At 36.6% G+C, this 16,076-nt stretch overlaps 1 protein-coding gene across 1 annotated transcript; it reads left to right on the top strand.

Moving 5' to 3' along the window:
- The first annotated feature begins 14,601 nt into the window (after positions 1-14,601).
- On the top strand, positions 14,602-15,733 carry LOC138177706 (olfactory receptor 52I1-like). The gene has a single exon (XM_069108916.1). It carries the CDS (start codon positions 14,604-14,606, stop codon positions 15,651-15,653), a length of 1,050 nt encoding a protein of 349 aa, XP_068965017.1. The 5' UTR covers positions 14,602-14,603; the 3' UTR covers positions 15,654-15,733.
- Positions 15,734-16,076: the final 343 nt, after the last annotated feature.

Raw genomic sequence — 16,076 nt, 5'->3', positions numbered from 1 at the left:
CTTCTTCAGTTTTCTGCAGCTCTGGCTGCTCCTTAGCTATCCTCAGCAGCTATTGCTGGCCCTTGGACTCAGCAGCTCCTCAGCAGCTCTAGCTGGCACTTGGAAGTCTTCAGCAGCATAAGCTCTGTTCAGAAAATCAAAATCACTTCATCCAGCCTCCACATGGCTTGCTCCAAGAAATTCTGACTTTCCCAGCTAGTGTTTTTCATTATATACAGTATTGCTCCTCCCTGTTCAGCCTCTTCCTGTTACATCAGCAACAAGGGTTCCCTGTTCAGCCCCTGCCTATTACATCAGCAACAGGGGTTCATAACTTCTGTTTCTGTAACAAAGGCTTAAACTTAAACTAGATGCTAAGTACCTCTCAGATTAATTAATACAAAAGGAACTTCAAATTTCATTACTATTACAAAACTTCAAGACATCGTGGTTAAATTTAACAATTCAATTTAGAAACAACACATTCTGCTAGTGATCAAGAGAAAAACATTCATTTACAAAAGGAAAGACCTTCAATTACATCACTTATATAATGAAAGACTATTTTGCATCTACTAGAAAATGTATGGAACTGAACACATTTCTAAAGAAACCATAATTAAAATATTTGATGTCTTCAAAATGAGACAGCAAAAGATTCTACATATTTCACTGCACCATAGAGAAAAAGAGAGTATTGACGAACTGAGTATACATTTTAGAAAGTTAGAATAGCAAAAAATCAACAAACCTAAAATAAGTGTTCACACACAATATGTTTATGTGTTTGTATGCATATGTATATAATATATTTATATATAATTAGAGGTGGAATAGACACAATAGAAACAAAAATATTCTATTCAGAAATTATAAAGTAAAATTGCCCAGATATCACACCAGAAGGCAAATATGAGTTGAAAGAAACTACTGATCATTCCTAGGAAGATATCCTCAAATGAAACCACCTGAAATATTACAGACAAATTCAAGAGCTCACAAAGCCTGACTGAACAAGGTATGACAAATGATTATAATGAAATATTATTTTGCTATAAGAAATGATGAAGAGGATTGATTCAGAAAAAGCCTGAGAAGTCATATGCCCTGATGCAGAGTGAAATGAGCAGAAGTGGGAGAATATTGTAAACATAAGAGCAGTGTTGTAATGTCAATCATCTGTGAAAGACTTAGCTTATCTGGTCAATATAGTGATCCACAGTAATCTCAAGGGACTCATGATAAAAAATGCTATCCATGTCCAGAAAGAGATTTGGTGAATCCCAAGTGCACATTGAAGCACTTTTTAGAAAATTCTCATTATTTCTTATGACTTTTTAAAAAAGAAACATGACAGCTAGGTGGCACAGTGAATAGAGCACTGGCCGTGGAGTCAGGAGGACCTGGGTTCAAATCCAGCCTCAGACACTTAACACTTACTAGTTGTGTGACCTTGGGCAAGTCACTTACCCCTAATTGCCATGCCCTTCCTCCTCCAAAAAAAAAAAACAAGAAAAAAAACATGATTAACATGGAAATAGGTTTTAGATAACTTCATCTTAATGGATATCACATTCCTTTTCTTTTTGATAGGTGGGGCTTGAGCAGGAGGAAAGGAGAGAATTCAGAACCAAAAATGAAAATATCTCTGCTAAAGGCACAGCTGCAAATAACTGAATATCATAGACAATGAAGCAAAATCAATACTGAACATATCTACACCAATATATAACATTCAAATTCTTGAACAAAAAGTTAAATGTTAGAGGAGGAAATAAACAGTAAAACTATCTTAATGGGGAACCCCAATTCAGCTCCCTAAGAACTAGATGAATATAACCATAAAGTAAAGAAGAAAGATATTGAGGACATGAATAGGATTTTAGCAAACAAAGATACAGTAGACCTCTGGAGAATATTAAATGGGAACAGAAAGAAGCATATCTTTCTTAGCTGTAAATGACACTTTCACAAAATTTTACCATATATTAAAACATAAACCTTTACAAATATATTTAGGAAAGAAAATAATATTAAACACCCTCTTTGGGGGACAATAACATAATAAAAGGAACATTTAACAAAGGGCCTTGAACCATAGATTACAAATTAATTTGAAACTAAATAATCTAATCCTATTCTAGGTGGCTCAGTAGACAGTGCTAGGCCTGAAGTCAGGAAGTCTCTTCTCCCTGAGTTCAAATCTAGTCTCAGACACTTACCTTGGGCAAGTCACTTTATCTCTGTTTGACTTAATCTATTGGAGAAGAAAGTGGAAAACCACTCTAGTAATTTTTCCAAGAAAAACCCATGGACAGTATGGTTGGAGTTGGAGATGACTGAATGACCGAAAAACAGCAAAAGAATGAGTGAATCAAAGAACCAAGCATAAAATCGATCCATTATTTCATTAAAGATAAAGACAACAATGAGATTACATACCAAAATTTGTGTGATACAACCACATTAATACATAGAGGAGGAAAACAAATCTAGTCCAATCTATTCACCATGAAAGATCATTTTTGTATATTACTCAAAAATAGTCATAGAGTTTCTGCTTGAAGGAAGAATGAATAATCTCTCAAAGAAGCTTATTTCACTTTTGCAAAGCTCTAATTGTTTAGAAGTTTACCTAGGGAGCACAATGGATAGGGTGCTGGCTTGGAGTAGGAAAACTCATCTGTCTGAGTTCAAACCTAGCCTCAGACACCGACTAGTGGTGTGATCCTAGGCAAGTTATTTAACCCTGTTTGTTTAAGTTTTGTCATCTGTAAAATGAACTGGAGAACAAAATGGCAAACTGCTCTAGGATCCTTGTCAAGAAATCTCCAAATGGGGGCTGCTAGGTAGCACAGTGAGTAAAGCGCTGGCCCTGGAGTCAGGAGGACCTGAGTTCGATTCTGGCCTCAGACACTTAACACCGACCCACACAAATAAACTAGCCATGTAACCTTGGACAAGTTACTTAAACCCAACTGCCCTCCAAAAGGCAAAAAAAAAATCTCCAAATGGAGTCACAAAATGTCAGAAATGACTGAAAAATGACTCAAAAACACCAAATGTTAGGAAATTTTTTATGGCATCTGTCCTAAATGTTGGTATGTGCAAATTTTGTTCATTACTTCTACTTTTTCCTTTCACGGTAATATGGAAAAAAACAAACAAACATATTTACCTTTTTTCACCTGACAACTTTTCCCATACATCATGACAACTATTGTGTTCCCCATGACCCTTCTCTTATCTGGGATTAACATGTCAAATCCCTTTCATTGATCCTCATATGATTTGAATATAAGGAATTCTGCTGTACTTTCTGTCATTTTCTGTATGTTTATCAAAGGCCTATAGTTGTCATAACTAAATATATTATTCTCAATAAGGACTGGCAAGGACAGAGTATACAAGGGCCACAACTACTTTATTTCTAGAAGTTATGTTTCCCCTTATATATTCCAAGATCCCATTAGCTTTTGGAACAACCATAGAACTCATATTGAACATACAGTGCCTTAACTCTAAAGATAATTTTCAGAAAAAAAACCTGCTATCTAAGTTTTGTTTCCCCATCTTGTATATATGATTTTTTGACCGAAGATTAAGATTTTATCTTTATCTCTATGGAATTTCATCTCGTCAGATTAAGCTGAATGTTCTAAATTGTCATTTCATTTAAATTTTCAATTTGGGGTTATTATAATGTATTAATACATAATAATATCCTTTATTTCATTTTCATCTCTTGTGAATTGTTTCTTTTAAGTTTTTGGAGGGTAATTTCATTTTCCTCTGTCTCTTTTTCTGATTTTTATCATCATATCACTTGTTTTTCTATTTTATATGTTTTCTTTTTTTTTAAGCAATTGGGGTTAAGTAACTTCCTCAAGATTACATGGCCAGTTATTTTTTCATGGGTGCCAAGTATCTGAGGCTGGTACTATTCCAGGGTCTCCCGACGCTGGGGCTGGTGCTCTTATTCACTATGCCACCTGGCTGCCCCCTATTTTATATTTTCTTAAAAATTGTTTTTTGTTAAGATTGTGGAACAGAAGCAGTAACTTTTCTAAGCTCCTCTATGATTCCCATCACTAAACTTTAACAAATGAATCTGAACAGATTTTAGAGTGACAAAATCCACAGGGAGATGGAGCATGGCAGAATCCAGACCAGGAAAGTACCCATATGAGTCTGGCCAGAGGGAGCATGGAGCACGTGGGGGCTGCACCAGCTCATACTAGGGAGCAAACTACAGCACAGCAGAGTAAGAAGGAGCCCCAGCTAGCAGACTTACTCACCCGAAGGGCAATTCGCAGCTGTCTCACCAGTTTCTCACCACAAGGCAGGAGGATCCATGGCAGGTGGGTTAGAGAAAGCACAGCAGAGACAGCAACTTCTCCTGGGGCTATCAGCCCACAGCCTGGAAGTTTAAAAATCACCTACCTGATTTTCCAGAAGCCAAGATGGCAAAGTAAACTCTAGCTGCTCTGATTCCACCTCCCTGACCTAGAGAGCCCAGAGATAAATGTCTCACCCAGAGTAAAATCCTAAAATAGCAGAAATAGCCTCAAGTTTAGGAGTCATGAAGAAAGGGTATGACTGAGGCAGTAAGGAGTCTGAAGTGAAGGGCAGGAGAGGTCCCTGCCTGAGCTGTAGCCCAGGGGCATAGAGGCAGAAATATGCAGTGGCCAGTCCACCCCTCCCCCACAGATTACTTTGTGAGCTTCAGCATAACTCAAGGGAAACACTGAGAGTCCTGGCCTTGGCCTCAGTATAGACACCCAGAGGATACAGCACACAAAGTCAACAACCAGGCACCTAGCTCTGAGCCTGGGAAGCTTGGGTCAGAGCCCTCTGTACCCCAGGAGCAGAAATACCCTTTAAAGGTCAGGAAATAGGCAATTACAATGGGCCAGAAGCAACTTGCAAAGGCAAGACCAAAGACAATTGAATCCTATTATTGTGAAAGAGAAGAATCACTTTAAGGAGACACCATGAACTCTGTATCCACACCTGAGACCACAGATGGAAATATGAACTGGTCTTAAGCTCAAAAAGCATTCTTCTCAGAGCTCAAGAAAATTTTAAAAGCCAAATTAGAAAGGTAGAAGTTAAATTTATATCTACAGTGACAAAATTGGAAAAAAAGTCTCACTGGAGAAAACAAATCTTTAAAAAGTAAAATTTGTCAACTAGCTGGAAAAACACCTTCTTAAAAAAAAGACCTTCAAAAACTAACTGAAGAAAATAATTCACTAAAATTTAGAATCAGTCAAATCGAAGCTCAGGATTCTATAATGCAGCAAGGGTGAATCAAACAAAACATGAAGATTGAAAATTAGAAGAAAGTGTAAAATATCTCACTGGAGAAACAACCGACCTCGAGAACAGATGGAGGGGAGATAACCTAGGAATTATTGGTCTACCAGAAAGCTATGATGAAAAAAGCAGTCTGGACAACATTCTCCAAGAGATAGTCAAAGGAAACTGTCCTGAAGCCGAGAATCAGAAGGTGAAATAGTTACCGCAACAATTTACTAGACTCCTCCTGAAAGAGATCCCAAATTGAAAACTCCAAGAAATATAGTAGCCCAATTCCAGAATTACAAGATTAAGGAGAAAATACTGCAAGCAGCCCAAAAGAAACAATTCAAATATCGTGGAACTACAGTCAGGATTACACAGGATCTAGGAGCTTCTACATTAAAAGATTGGAGGGATTGGAATTTGATATTTCATAGGGCAAAAGAGCTAGGACTGCAACCAAGGATTAACTACCCAGCAAAACTGAGCAAAATCTTCAGGCAAGGAGATGGTCATTTAATGAAATAAGGTACTTCCAGACTTTCTGTATGAAAAAGCCAGAGTTCAATGGAAAATTTGATCTCCAATTACAAGACTCAAGAAAGACATAAAAAGGTAAAAAAGGAAAACACACACTCACACATATGTACCTGCACACATGCACACTCACGTACATATGCACATAACTTGGTATGCAATAAGGGCAAACTCTTTGCATCCCTATATAAGAAGCTGATACATGTCAATATTGAAATGTATATGATTATCCTGAACTTTAAAAGGGATTTACATAGATAGAGGGTGTAGGTATAAATGAACTAATCTGATGATAGATTAAAAAAAATTATTAAGGTGTTGAAAGGGATTGTAATGGGATCAAAGGAAAGAATGAGGCAAAAAAAGGTAAATTATGCCATACAAAGAGGCATAAAAACATACTATGGCAGAGGGGAAGGAAAGAGGGAGATAAACATCATTTGAACATTATTATCATTGGTTCTGGTTCAAATAAAGATCAACATAATCAGTTAAGTTTAAGATTCTAATACAAAAAGATAAGCAATCCTTATCTCAAATAAAGAAAAAGCAAAAATTGATCAAATTAAAAGAGATAAGGAAGGAAACTATATCCTGCTAAAAGGCACTATCGAGAGTGATTCAATATCATTACTTAACATATATGTACCAAGTGGTATGGCATCCAAATTCCTAGAAGGTAAGGGAACTAGAGGAGGAAATAGATAGCAAAACTACACTAGTGGGGGACCTTAATCTCTCCCTCTCAGCACTTGATAAATCCAACCTCAAAATAAACAAGAAAGAAGTTAAGGAGATGAATAGAATTTTAGAGAGGATAAGTATGATAGATCTCTGGAGAAAAGTGAATGGGAATAAAAAGAAGAAATCTTCTTCTAGTGTTACATGGCACATACACAAAAATTGACCATGTACTAGGACATAAAAACCTCACAATTCAGTGCAGAAAGGCAGAAATTTAAATGCATCATTCTCAGATCACGATGCCATAAAAATCATATGCAATAAAAGGCCATAGAAAGATAGACTAAAAACTATTGGAAATTAAACAATTTAATCCTAAAGAATGAGTGGGTCAAACGAGAAATTATAGAAACAATCAGTAACTTCATTCAAGAGAATGACAATAATGAGACAACATACCAAAATTTGTGGGATATAGCAAAAGCAGTTCTTAGGGGAAGTTTCATTTCCCTGAGTGCATACATGAAGAAATTAGAAAAAATGGAGTTCAAGGAATTGTATGTGTAATTGAAAAAGCTACAAAAGAGAACAAATTGAAAATCCCCAATTAAAAACTAAATAGGAATGATGAAAACCAAAGAAGTTAATAAAATTAAAATTAAGAAAACTATTGAATTTATGATTAAAAGTAAGAGTTGCTTTTATAAAAAAAAAACAATAAAATTGATAGACCCTCAGTCAATATGATAAAAAAAAGAAAGAAGAAAACCAAATTATGAATATAAAAATTAAAAGGGTGAATCTACCTCCAATGAAGAGGAAATTACAACAATAATTAGGAATTATTTTGGCAAATTGTGTGAACATGAATTTGACAAGCTTAGTGAAATGGATGAATATTTACAAATAATTTGCCCAGATTAAATGAAGGGGAAGTAAATTACTTAAATAAACCCATCTCAGAAAAACAAATTGAACAAGCCATCAGTGAACTCCCTAGGAAAGAAAAAATCTCCAGAGCCAGATGGATTTACTAGTGAATTCTATCAAATATTTAAAGAACAATTGATTCCAATACTCTACAAACTATTTGGGAAAATTAGTGAAGAAGGTGTCCTACCAAATACTTTTTATGACACAAGTATGGTACTGATACCTCAATCAGGAAGAGATAAAAGGGAGAAAGAAAATTATAGACCAATTTTCCTCATGAACACAGATGCAAAAATTTTAAATAAAATATTAGCTAAAAGACTACAGCAATGTATCACAAGAATAAAGCACTTTGATCAGGTAGGATTTATTCCAGGAATGCAAGGATGGTTTAATATTAGGAAAACCATCAGTATAATTGATCATGTCAACAACAAAACTAGCAGAAACCACATAATAATCTCAATAGATGCAGAAAAGGATTTTGACAAAATACAATATCCATTGCTATTAAAAACACTAGAATGTATAGGAATAAATTGAACCTTCCTTAAAATAATAGGTATCATCTATTTAAAGCCATCAGCAAGTATTATATATAATGGTGATAAGCTAGAAGAATTTCCAGTAAGATCCGGGGTGAAACAAGGGTTTCCACTATTACCCCTCTCATTCAGTCTGGTACTAGAAATGTTAGCAGTAGCAATTAGAGAAGAAAAAGAAAACAAAAGAGTCAAATTAGGCAAAGAAGAGACCAAGATATCACTCTTTGCAGATGATATGATGATATACTTAGAGGATCCTACAGAATCAAGTAAAAAACTACTTGAGACTATAAATAAATTTGGCAACTTTGGACAATATAAAATAAAGCCATATAAATCCTCAGCATTCCTCTATATTTCTAATGAAATTCAACAGCAAGAGATAGAGAAATCCCATTTAAAGTTACTATAGACATTATAAAATATTTGGGAATCTACCTGGCAAAACAAACCCAGGACCTATATGAACACAACCGCAAAACACTTTCCACACAAATAAAGTCAGATCTAACTAATTGGAAAGACATCAATTGCTCTTGACTGGGTCAAGCTAATGTAATAAAAATGACAATTTTATCTAAATTTAATTACATATTTATTGTCACACCAATCAATTTATCAAACAATTACTTAATAGAACTAGAAAAAATAGTAACAAAATTCATTTGGAAGAACAAAAGGTCTAGGATATCAAGGGAATTAAAGAAAAGAAATGCTAGGGAAGGTGGACCAGCTATAACAGATATTAATCTATATTATAAAGCAGCAGTCATCAAAACTACTTGGTATTGGCTGAGGAATAGAGTAGTGGGTTAATGGAATATATTGGGTACACAAGACTCAGCAGTCAATGACTATGGTAATCTAATGTTTGATAAACCCAAAGACCCCTGTTTTTGGAATAAGAACTCACTATTTGACAAAAACTGCTGGGAAAACTGGAATACAGTGTGGCAGAAACTGGGTATAGAGCAATATCTAACACCATATACCAAAATCAAGTCTAAGTGGGTGCATGATCTAAGTATAAAGGCTGATACTGTAAGCAGTCTGGGAAAGCAAGGAATAGTTTAGCTGTCAGATTTGTGGAGAGGGGAAGACTTTATGACAAAACAAGAATTATAAAATGCAAAATGGATAATTTTGATTACATTAAATTGAAAAGCTTCTATACAAACAAAGCCAATGTAGCCAAGATTAATAGGAAAGCAGAAAGTTGGGAAACAATTTTTACAACCAATGTCTCTGATAAAGGCTTCATTTATAAAATATACAGAGAATTGAGTCAAATCTATAAGAATACAAGTCATTCTCCAAGTGATAAATGGTCAAAGGATATGAACAGGGAGTTTTCAGAGTAAGAAATTAAAGATACTATAAGCATATGAAAAAATGCTCTAAATCACTATTGATTAGAGAAATGCAAATCAAAGCAACTCTGAGGTACCACATCTCACTGGTCAGATTGGCCAAGATGACAAAACAGGAAAATGACAAATGCTGGAGGCTCTTATTAATTCATAAATGGGTATACAAAATCCACACCTATCAAATTATAGATCCTTAAAGTATCCAACTAATAAGATACTGATTGAATTTTCTTTAGTCTTTAGGATTTTCTAAAAAAAAATACTTCAAATAAAGCTTTTTTGATCCCTTTCCCTATATTACAGAATTCACAATTATAAGTTTAAATCCATTAAAATTGAGGCAATTATTTATAATGCTGGAGACTCTTATTAATTCATAAATGGGTATACAAAATCCATACCTATCAAATTATAGATCCTTAAAGTATCCAACTAATAAGATACTGATTGAATTTTCTTGAGTCTTTAGGATTTTCTAAAAAAAAAAAAAACTTCAAATAAAGCTTTTTTGATCCCTTTCCCCATATTACAGAATTCACAATTATAAGTTTAAATCCATTAAAATTGAGCTAATTTATTTCTGATCATCAAGAAAGTTAGAAATAATATTTTTTGTTTTGTCACTTGGTATCTAACAGGAAGAAGTTTTAAGTTGCTTATTCACAGCCTCTATCACTCTGCTTTCTGAGCATCCAGAGGGAAACAAAGCTGAGGCTTCAGAAAGCCTAATGAAGGTGTCACACTCTATTACTATTCAATGGTTATTGTCACATGAATGTCAGCCATGGTTCAGCACTCACTTCCCATGAGACCCTGACAATAGAAGAGCTGATGACACCCGTGAGGAGAAGCTCCTCACAGGCCCCTAGGGAGACTCTGGGGGCCAAGGACATTCAGCCTCATTAGTGTTGATGCTCCACTGTAGAATCCCAGCACCCTTTTGCTCTCCTTGGAAAGATCAGGGTTCCCATTTCTCTGCTTAATCAGTCCCAAGGAGCTCAGTTAAAGTTCATAACATCATAGTAACTTGGAATGGGAAAGGACCATAGGAAAAAAAAAACCCTAGTACAAGGCCTTTCATTCACAGATGAGAAAATTGGATCCAGAGAAGGAAAGAGACTTGTAACATATTACTCACTGAGTCATTGAAACAGCTAGAATGAGAAATCTAGGCACTCCTCATGCCTGCTTCTCTGTTCATTAAGGAGAAAAAAGTTACCAGGCCTCTGAGGAATCATTGTATTTGGAAACAAGGGTGATACTGGGGCTTAATTGGGTGATTGGTGGGGGTTGGTGTTCTGGATGCCTTAGGGGAAGCAGGTAAAAATGGGTTAAATGTAGAGGCTGCTTTTTCCATTTAAGGGTGCAATTTCATCCCTCATTGATTTACTGCTCCTTTTGTCACCATGTGTTTTATCCCCTATGGCACTTCATTGAAGTTCTTGTTCCCTTGGATCAGAACAAACATGGAGGGGTAGTGTGAGAGGCCACTTCTGAGGAAGATGGCAAATGTAAGCCAGGGAAATGGGCCACTGAATTGACGGATGGACTAATGGAGACTTGGGGTTGGGTTCTCTTGAGAGAGGAGCATCAGGCTTCTCATTAATTCTCTCTGGGGGAGGTCAAGGGTCAAGGCGAAGGAAGAGGCAATGGGCATGCAGGGGAAAAAAAAAGTTTGCCTCTTGAATAAAGGAACTTGACTTTAAGTCCTACCTTTGCTTATTGACTTATTAGCTGTGTGAGCATGTGCAGTCCTTTTACCTTTCTAAAGCTAACTTAGAATCCTTCCAACCCTTCCAGGTGTGGCTCTAATACATTGACAGCATGCCATTACAGAACAAGAAAAGGGACAAAAGGCATTTTGATCATAGAATCCCTGAACTTGAGGAGCTCTCAACAGTGATCTCATCCAACTGACATGATGTAAAGAGGAAATGGATTTATTTTAAAGCATGACAGTTATAGTAGAAAGAAATTACAGGATTTTAGTTTTGGAAGAGACTTTTGTGGTGCTGTGCTGATTAATACAATGATGATATTAACTCACATTTTTGTAGGATTTTAAGGTGTTCAAAATTATATCCATTTATTTTGTCATTTTATCCTCACAACTTCCCTATGAGGTAGGTTCTATTATATCTTTTTCAGTGGAGGAAATTGAGACAATGAGAGGGTAAATGACTTTCTAGGACCAAAGACAATGTAATAACAAATAGCAATGTAAGAAGTGGAAATGTAAGATTGGCATACTTTTAGATTGGCAAAGCACTATTTTTATTTCATCTGATTTGAGCCTCACAACAACTTTGTGAAACAGGTGTTATTATTACTCCCATTTTATAGATGAGAAAACTGAGACTGAGAGAAATTAAGTGATTTTTCCAGAATCACAGAGCTAGTATGTCTTTGAGGCAGGAGTTAAGGCTTTTCTCCTTCCAAGTTTGGTGGTCCAGATTAGGTGACACCACACAGGTATCCTGATATATCCTGAATACTACCAATGATTGGGAACTCATTCCCTCTAACACCTTCCAGTTCTATAGTTGTAAAATGCAGCTCTTTCGAAATTATTTCTACTATTGAATTTAAATTGTCCTTCAAATAAGTTCAAATCATTTATTATCTACCTCTTGTCTCTGTAGCTACATGGGGGAGGGGATATAACATATTATGCTCTTATTCTAAGCTATCTCTTCCATGATGTCATAGCATAGAAAGATTGGACTGACATATCTGCATGCTGCTAAGGACCACTATGTATAAAGTCTATAAGGCTTTATACACCTTGAACATGTTGTACAAGGGCATTAGGGAACTGACTGTGAAGGAATAATTACTGTGCCTGTAAGTCTAAATTTTCTTAAAGATGGAGGGTGTCACTTCATATTCCATCCCTCTATGATTTAATGGTAGCTAGGTGGCACAGTGGATAGCACGCTGAAGCAAGGGAGACCCAAGTTCTAATCCATCCTCAGATTCTTACTAGCATGTGAGCCTGAACAAGTCACTTTACCTCTCTTTGCCTCAGTTTCCTTAATTGTTAATGGCTATATTATTAACAGCTACTTCACAGAGGTGTCCTGATGTTTAATGAGATATTTATAAAGCACTTAGCATAATACCTGGTATATAGTAGGTGTTTATTAATGCTTCTTCCTTTCTCCCTTCTTCCCTTCCCTCTTCCTCTCTACCTCCCTCCTTCCATTCCTTCTTTCCTTCTTTCATCCCTTCCTTCCTTCCTTCATCCTTTCCTCCCTTCTTTCCTTCCTTTTTTTTATCTACATACTGACTACTGTACTTATCTAAATGAATATTTTGAAAGTAATACTTCCAGGAGAAGTCAAGTTCTAGATGGGGTGAGTAAAATTTATTGAAACAACTGCTGGTGAACTCATTCATGTAGGAAGAAGGGTTCAGAAAATAACTAAATAATATATAGTCTAAAATGTTCAACTGGATGATTTCTAAGAGCCATTCCAGTTCTGATTTTGTCATGATATATACGAAGAAAGAGAAAATTTATACAATAAAATTATTTACCCAGGGTCACTCAATTTCTCTGTAAGTGGCTGAGCCAGGATTATAAACTTGGTGCCTCATACTCTTTTGGCCTTGGGCTCTACCCTCTAGCCCATGCTATATGCCACTCTCTCCTTCTAGCATGCATCCCCTCTTCAAGTCTAGAAAACCCTACCACAGAAGCATTCTGTCCTGCTCTGAGGCCAGTCACTTGTCTGCAGTTTGCTGAGCCAGGCACACTCACAGCAGGCAGGGAGGACCCAAAGTCGGAGCATTAGATTAGAGTTGTCAGAAACCCCCTCCCCAACCCCCAGCTGAAATTTTCCTTCCTCTTCATACACTTCGACAGGGCAGAGGTTTATTTTGTTTGTGTTTTTGTATCCTTACTACCTCACACTTTGCCAGCTTGACTTTTAGTATGTCCTAAGTTAATATCTGTTAAATTATTTACACTATATTTTATGAGCTGAATCTCTATTTTTGGAGTCACTACCTTCTCTTAAGACTAGAAACATATATCCCTAAAAGGTCATGTTTCCATCTGCCTAGATTCTGGTCTTGTGGGTCCTGACAAGATTCTTATTTTTAGATTCTACCATGAATTATTAATCAAGTTATAACTAAAATGATTTATAAAATCATATTAAAAATTCTCAGTTCTGTAGTGTGAGGCTTACAAAAGTGTTTCATAGGATCATGTGTTTAGAGCTAAAGTGTTCTTGTACATTTTCTTCATTTTACAGATAAAGAAACTGAGACTCCGGCAGGTGGAGTGATTTGTCCAAGGTCATAAAAGGATATAAGTGACAGAATTAGCACTTGAACCTTGGTCCTCTGTGATTACAAATCCGTTGCCTTTTCTGCCTTATCACACTCCATCCTACAACTTTTGCTTGTTAAAATCATATTGGAAGGAATCTGTCCAAATCTATACCTAAAGAGAAATTTTCTCTATGACAATCATTGAAAAAATTATTCAGTCTGTTCATAAGATCCTTGATTTCTAGGAAATCAGGTCTATCCTGAGGAAGCCTTTTTCAATCATGTGTAATTGCCATTGTTAGGAACTGCACCAAACACCTTTTATTTTGATAAACTTGTTTCATTATAGTTCATTTTTAAAATTTCATTTCTGCCCTTCAGTAAATGCAGAAAAATCTGAACTCTATTCTATTTATTTTTAATTTATATTTAATCAGAAGAACACCCATTCCTCTCATTTTCAATCCTACATCCAGGTCTCTCAATTGAGAGTGAAGGAAAAACAAAACACCTGCTAAAACATGTATAATCAAGAAAAAAATTACTTTTTTGTTTAAAAATAATCACTTTTCTACACTTTGAGTGCTTCATGTTTCTATCACTAGGAGAGTAGCTTGTTTCATCATGAATCCTCTGGAATAATTAATCATTATTCTAATCAGAATGTAAAAATATCTAATGTAAATGATATGTCTAATGTAAAAAGCTGAGGATTGATGAATCCTACATGTGGGGTGGTATTCCTCTATGGCTTTTATTAATGGTCATGTATATTCTCTACTTGAAGAAGAAAGACCAGAACAATCAAATAGAAATAGGTCAGTGTCATTGATATGTAAGGGAAACATTTATTATCAAAAAACTACATTTAGACTTCAGTCACTCATTAAAATTAGTAGTCTAGGGCTCATGACTTCTGGTCTCTGATCTTTTTTGTGGTTTTGTCTGCAGGAAAGAAGTCTCCCCTGTGATGCTGGGCTCTCTCTCCAACGAAACATTACTGAACACAGCTACTTTCATTCTTCTGGGTGTCCCCGGATTGGAGGCAGCCCACCTTTGGCTGGCAGTCCCATTGAGTGCCATGTACTCTACAGCTTTATTAGGAAATATTATCATTGTAACTGTGATCTGGACAGACAGTGCCCTGCATGAGCCCATGTATCATTTCCTATGTGTCCTGGCTGCTGTAGACATTGTCATGTCAACATCAGTGATCCCCAAGATGTTAAACATCTTCTGGTCAAGCAATGGCATCATTGGCTTTGCTGCTTGTTTCATCCAGATGTACATTGTCCATGCCACCACAGGGATAGAAACAGGGTTACTCCTGGCCATGGCCTTTGACCGCTATATAGCCATTTGTAAACCTCTGCACTACCAAACCATCCTCACACCACGGACCATGGTAGGGATGGGCATGGCCATCATAGCAAGAGCTATTACAGCTATGACTCCAATTACCTGGATGGTTGTGCATCTGCCATACTGTGCCTCCCATGTGGTCCCCCATTCCTACTGTGAACACATGGCTGTGGCCAAGTTGGCATGTGCTGATCCCATGCCAAGCAGTCTTTATAGCTTGATTATTTCCTTCATCATTGTAGAGACTGATGTGATCTTCATTGCTATTTCCTATATCCTGATCCTCCAGGCTGTGTTCAGTCTCCCTTCTCGAGAGGCACGGGTCAAGGCACTCAGCACCTGTGGTTCACATGCGAGTGTCATGGTCCTCTTTTACTTGCCAGGTATATTGTCCATCTATATGGCCTGGTTAGGGCAGGATTTAGTGCCCTTGCACACCCAGGTGCTGCTGGCTGATTTCTACCTTGTCATCCCTCCTTTGCTGAACCCTCTTATTTATGGCCTGAAGACGAAGCGTATCCGGGAGCGAGTGTGGAATGCAATGACTACCACACTCCCTGGCCATGTCTGCCAAAACTTAGCAAAAGAGAAAAGACCTACTCATGTGTTTCTAATGGACCACAGTGAATCCAGATGGGGGTCACAAATTCAGAAGTAAGTGGGCATATTGAAATGTTGTCTTTATATCATTCACACCTGGCAGGTCTAGTCTCAAATTGGGGATTTTGTAGAACTCCTCAAACTATAGTGTCAATCTACCAAAATTCTTTCCAAATTAAAGATGACATTTCAGACATGCTGGTATTTATACTTCTTTTTCGTGTCTTCAATCAAAAATATTTATTGAGTTGGGCAGTCAGTCAATAAGCTGACAAGTAATTATTGCTACTTCTATGTGCCAGGATGGTTGGTTGATTGTTGTTCTCTGTTCTCAATGAGGACTCAAATGGGATTCAGGCATTCTGCTCTCTCACTTTCTTTCTATGAATTAGGCACCCTGATCTTTGACCTTAGGAGAAGAAGCAAATTTCAGGATCTTTGGGTATCAGGAGAGGAAATCTTGGGGCAGTGTGCTTAGATG

The sequence above is a fragment of the Petaurus breviceps genome, unplaced genomic scaffold (assembly GCF_028583685.1).
Source record: "Petaurus breviceps papuanus isolate PSGF00001 unplaced genomic scaffold, PetGlider_PUasm1.0 90444, whole genome shotgun sequence".
Lineage (NCBI taxonomy): Eukaryota > Metazoa > Chordata > Mammalia > Diprotodontia > Petauridae > Petaurus > Petaurus breviceps.
Note: the sequence above shows the minus strand (reverse complement) of the source record. Positions and strands in the feature narration are given on the sequence as shown.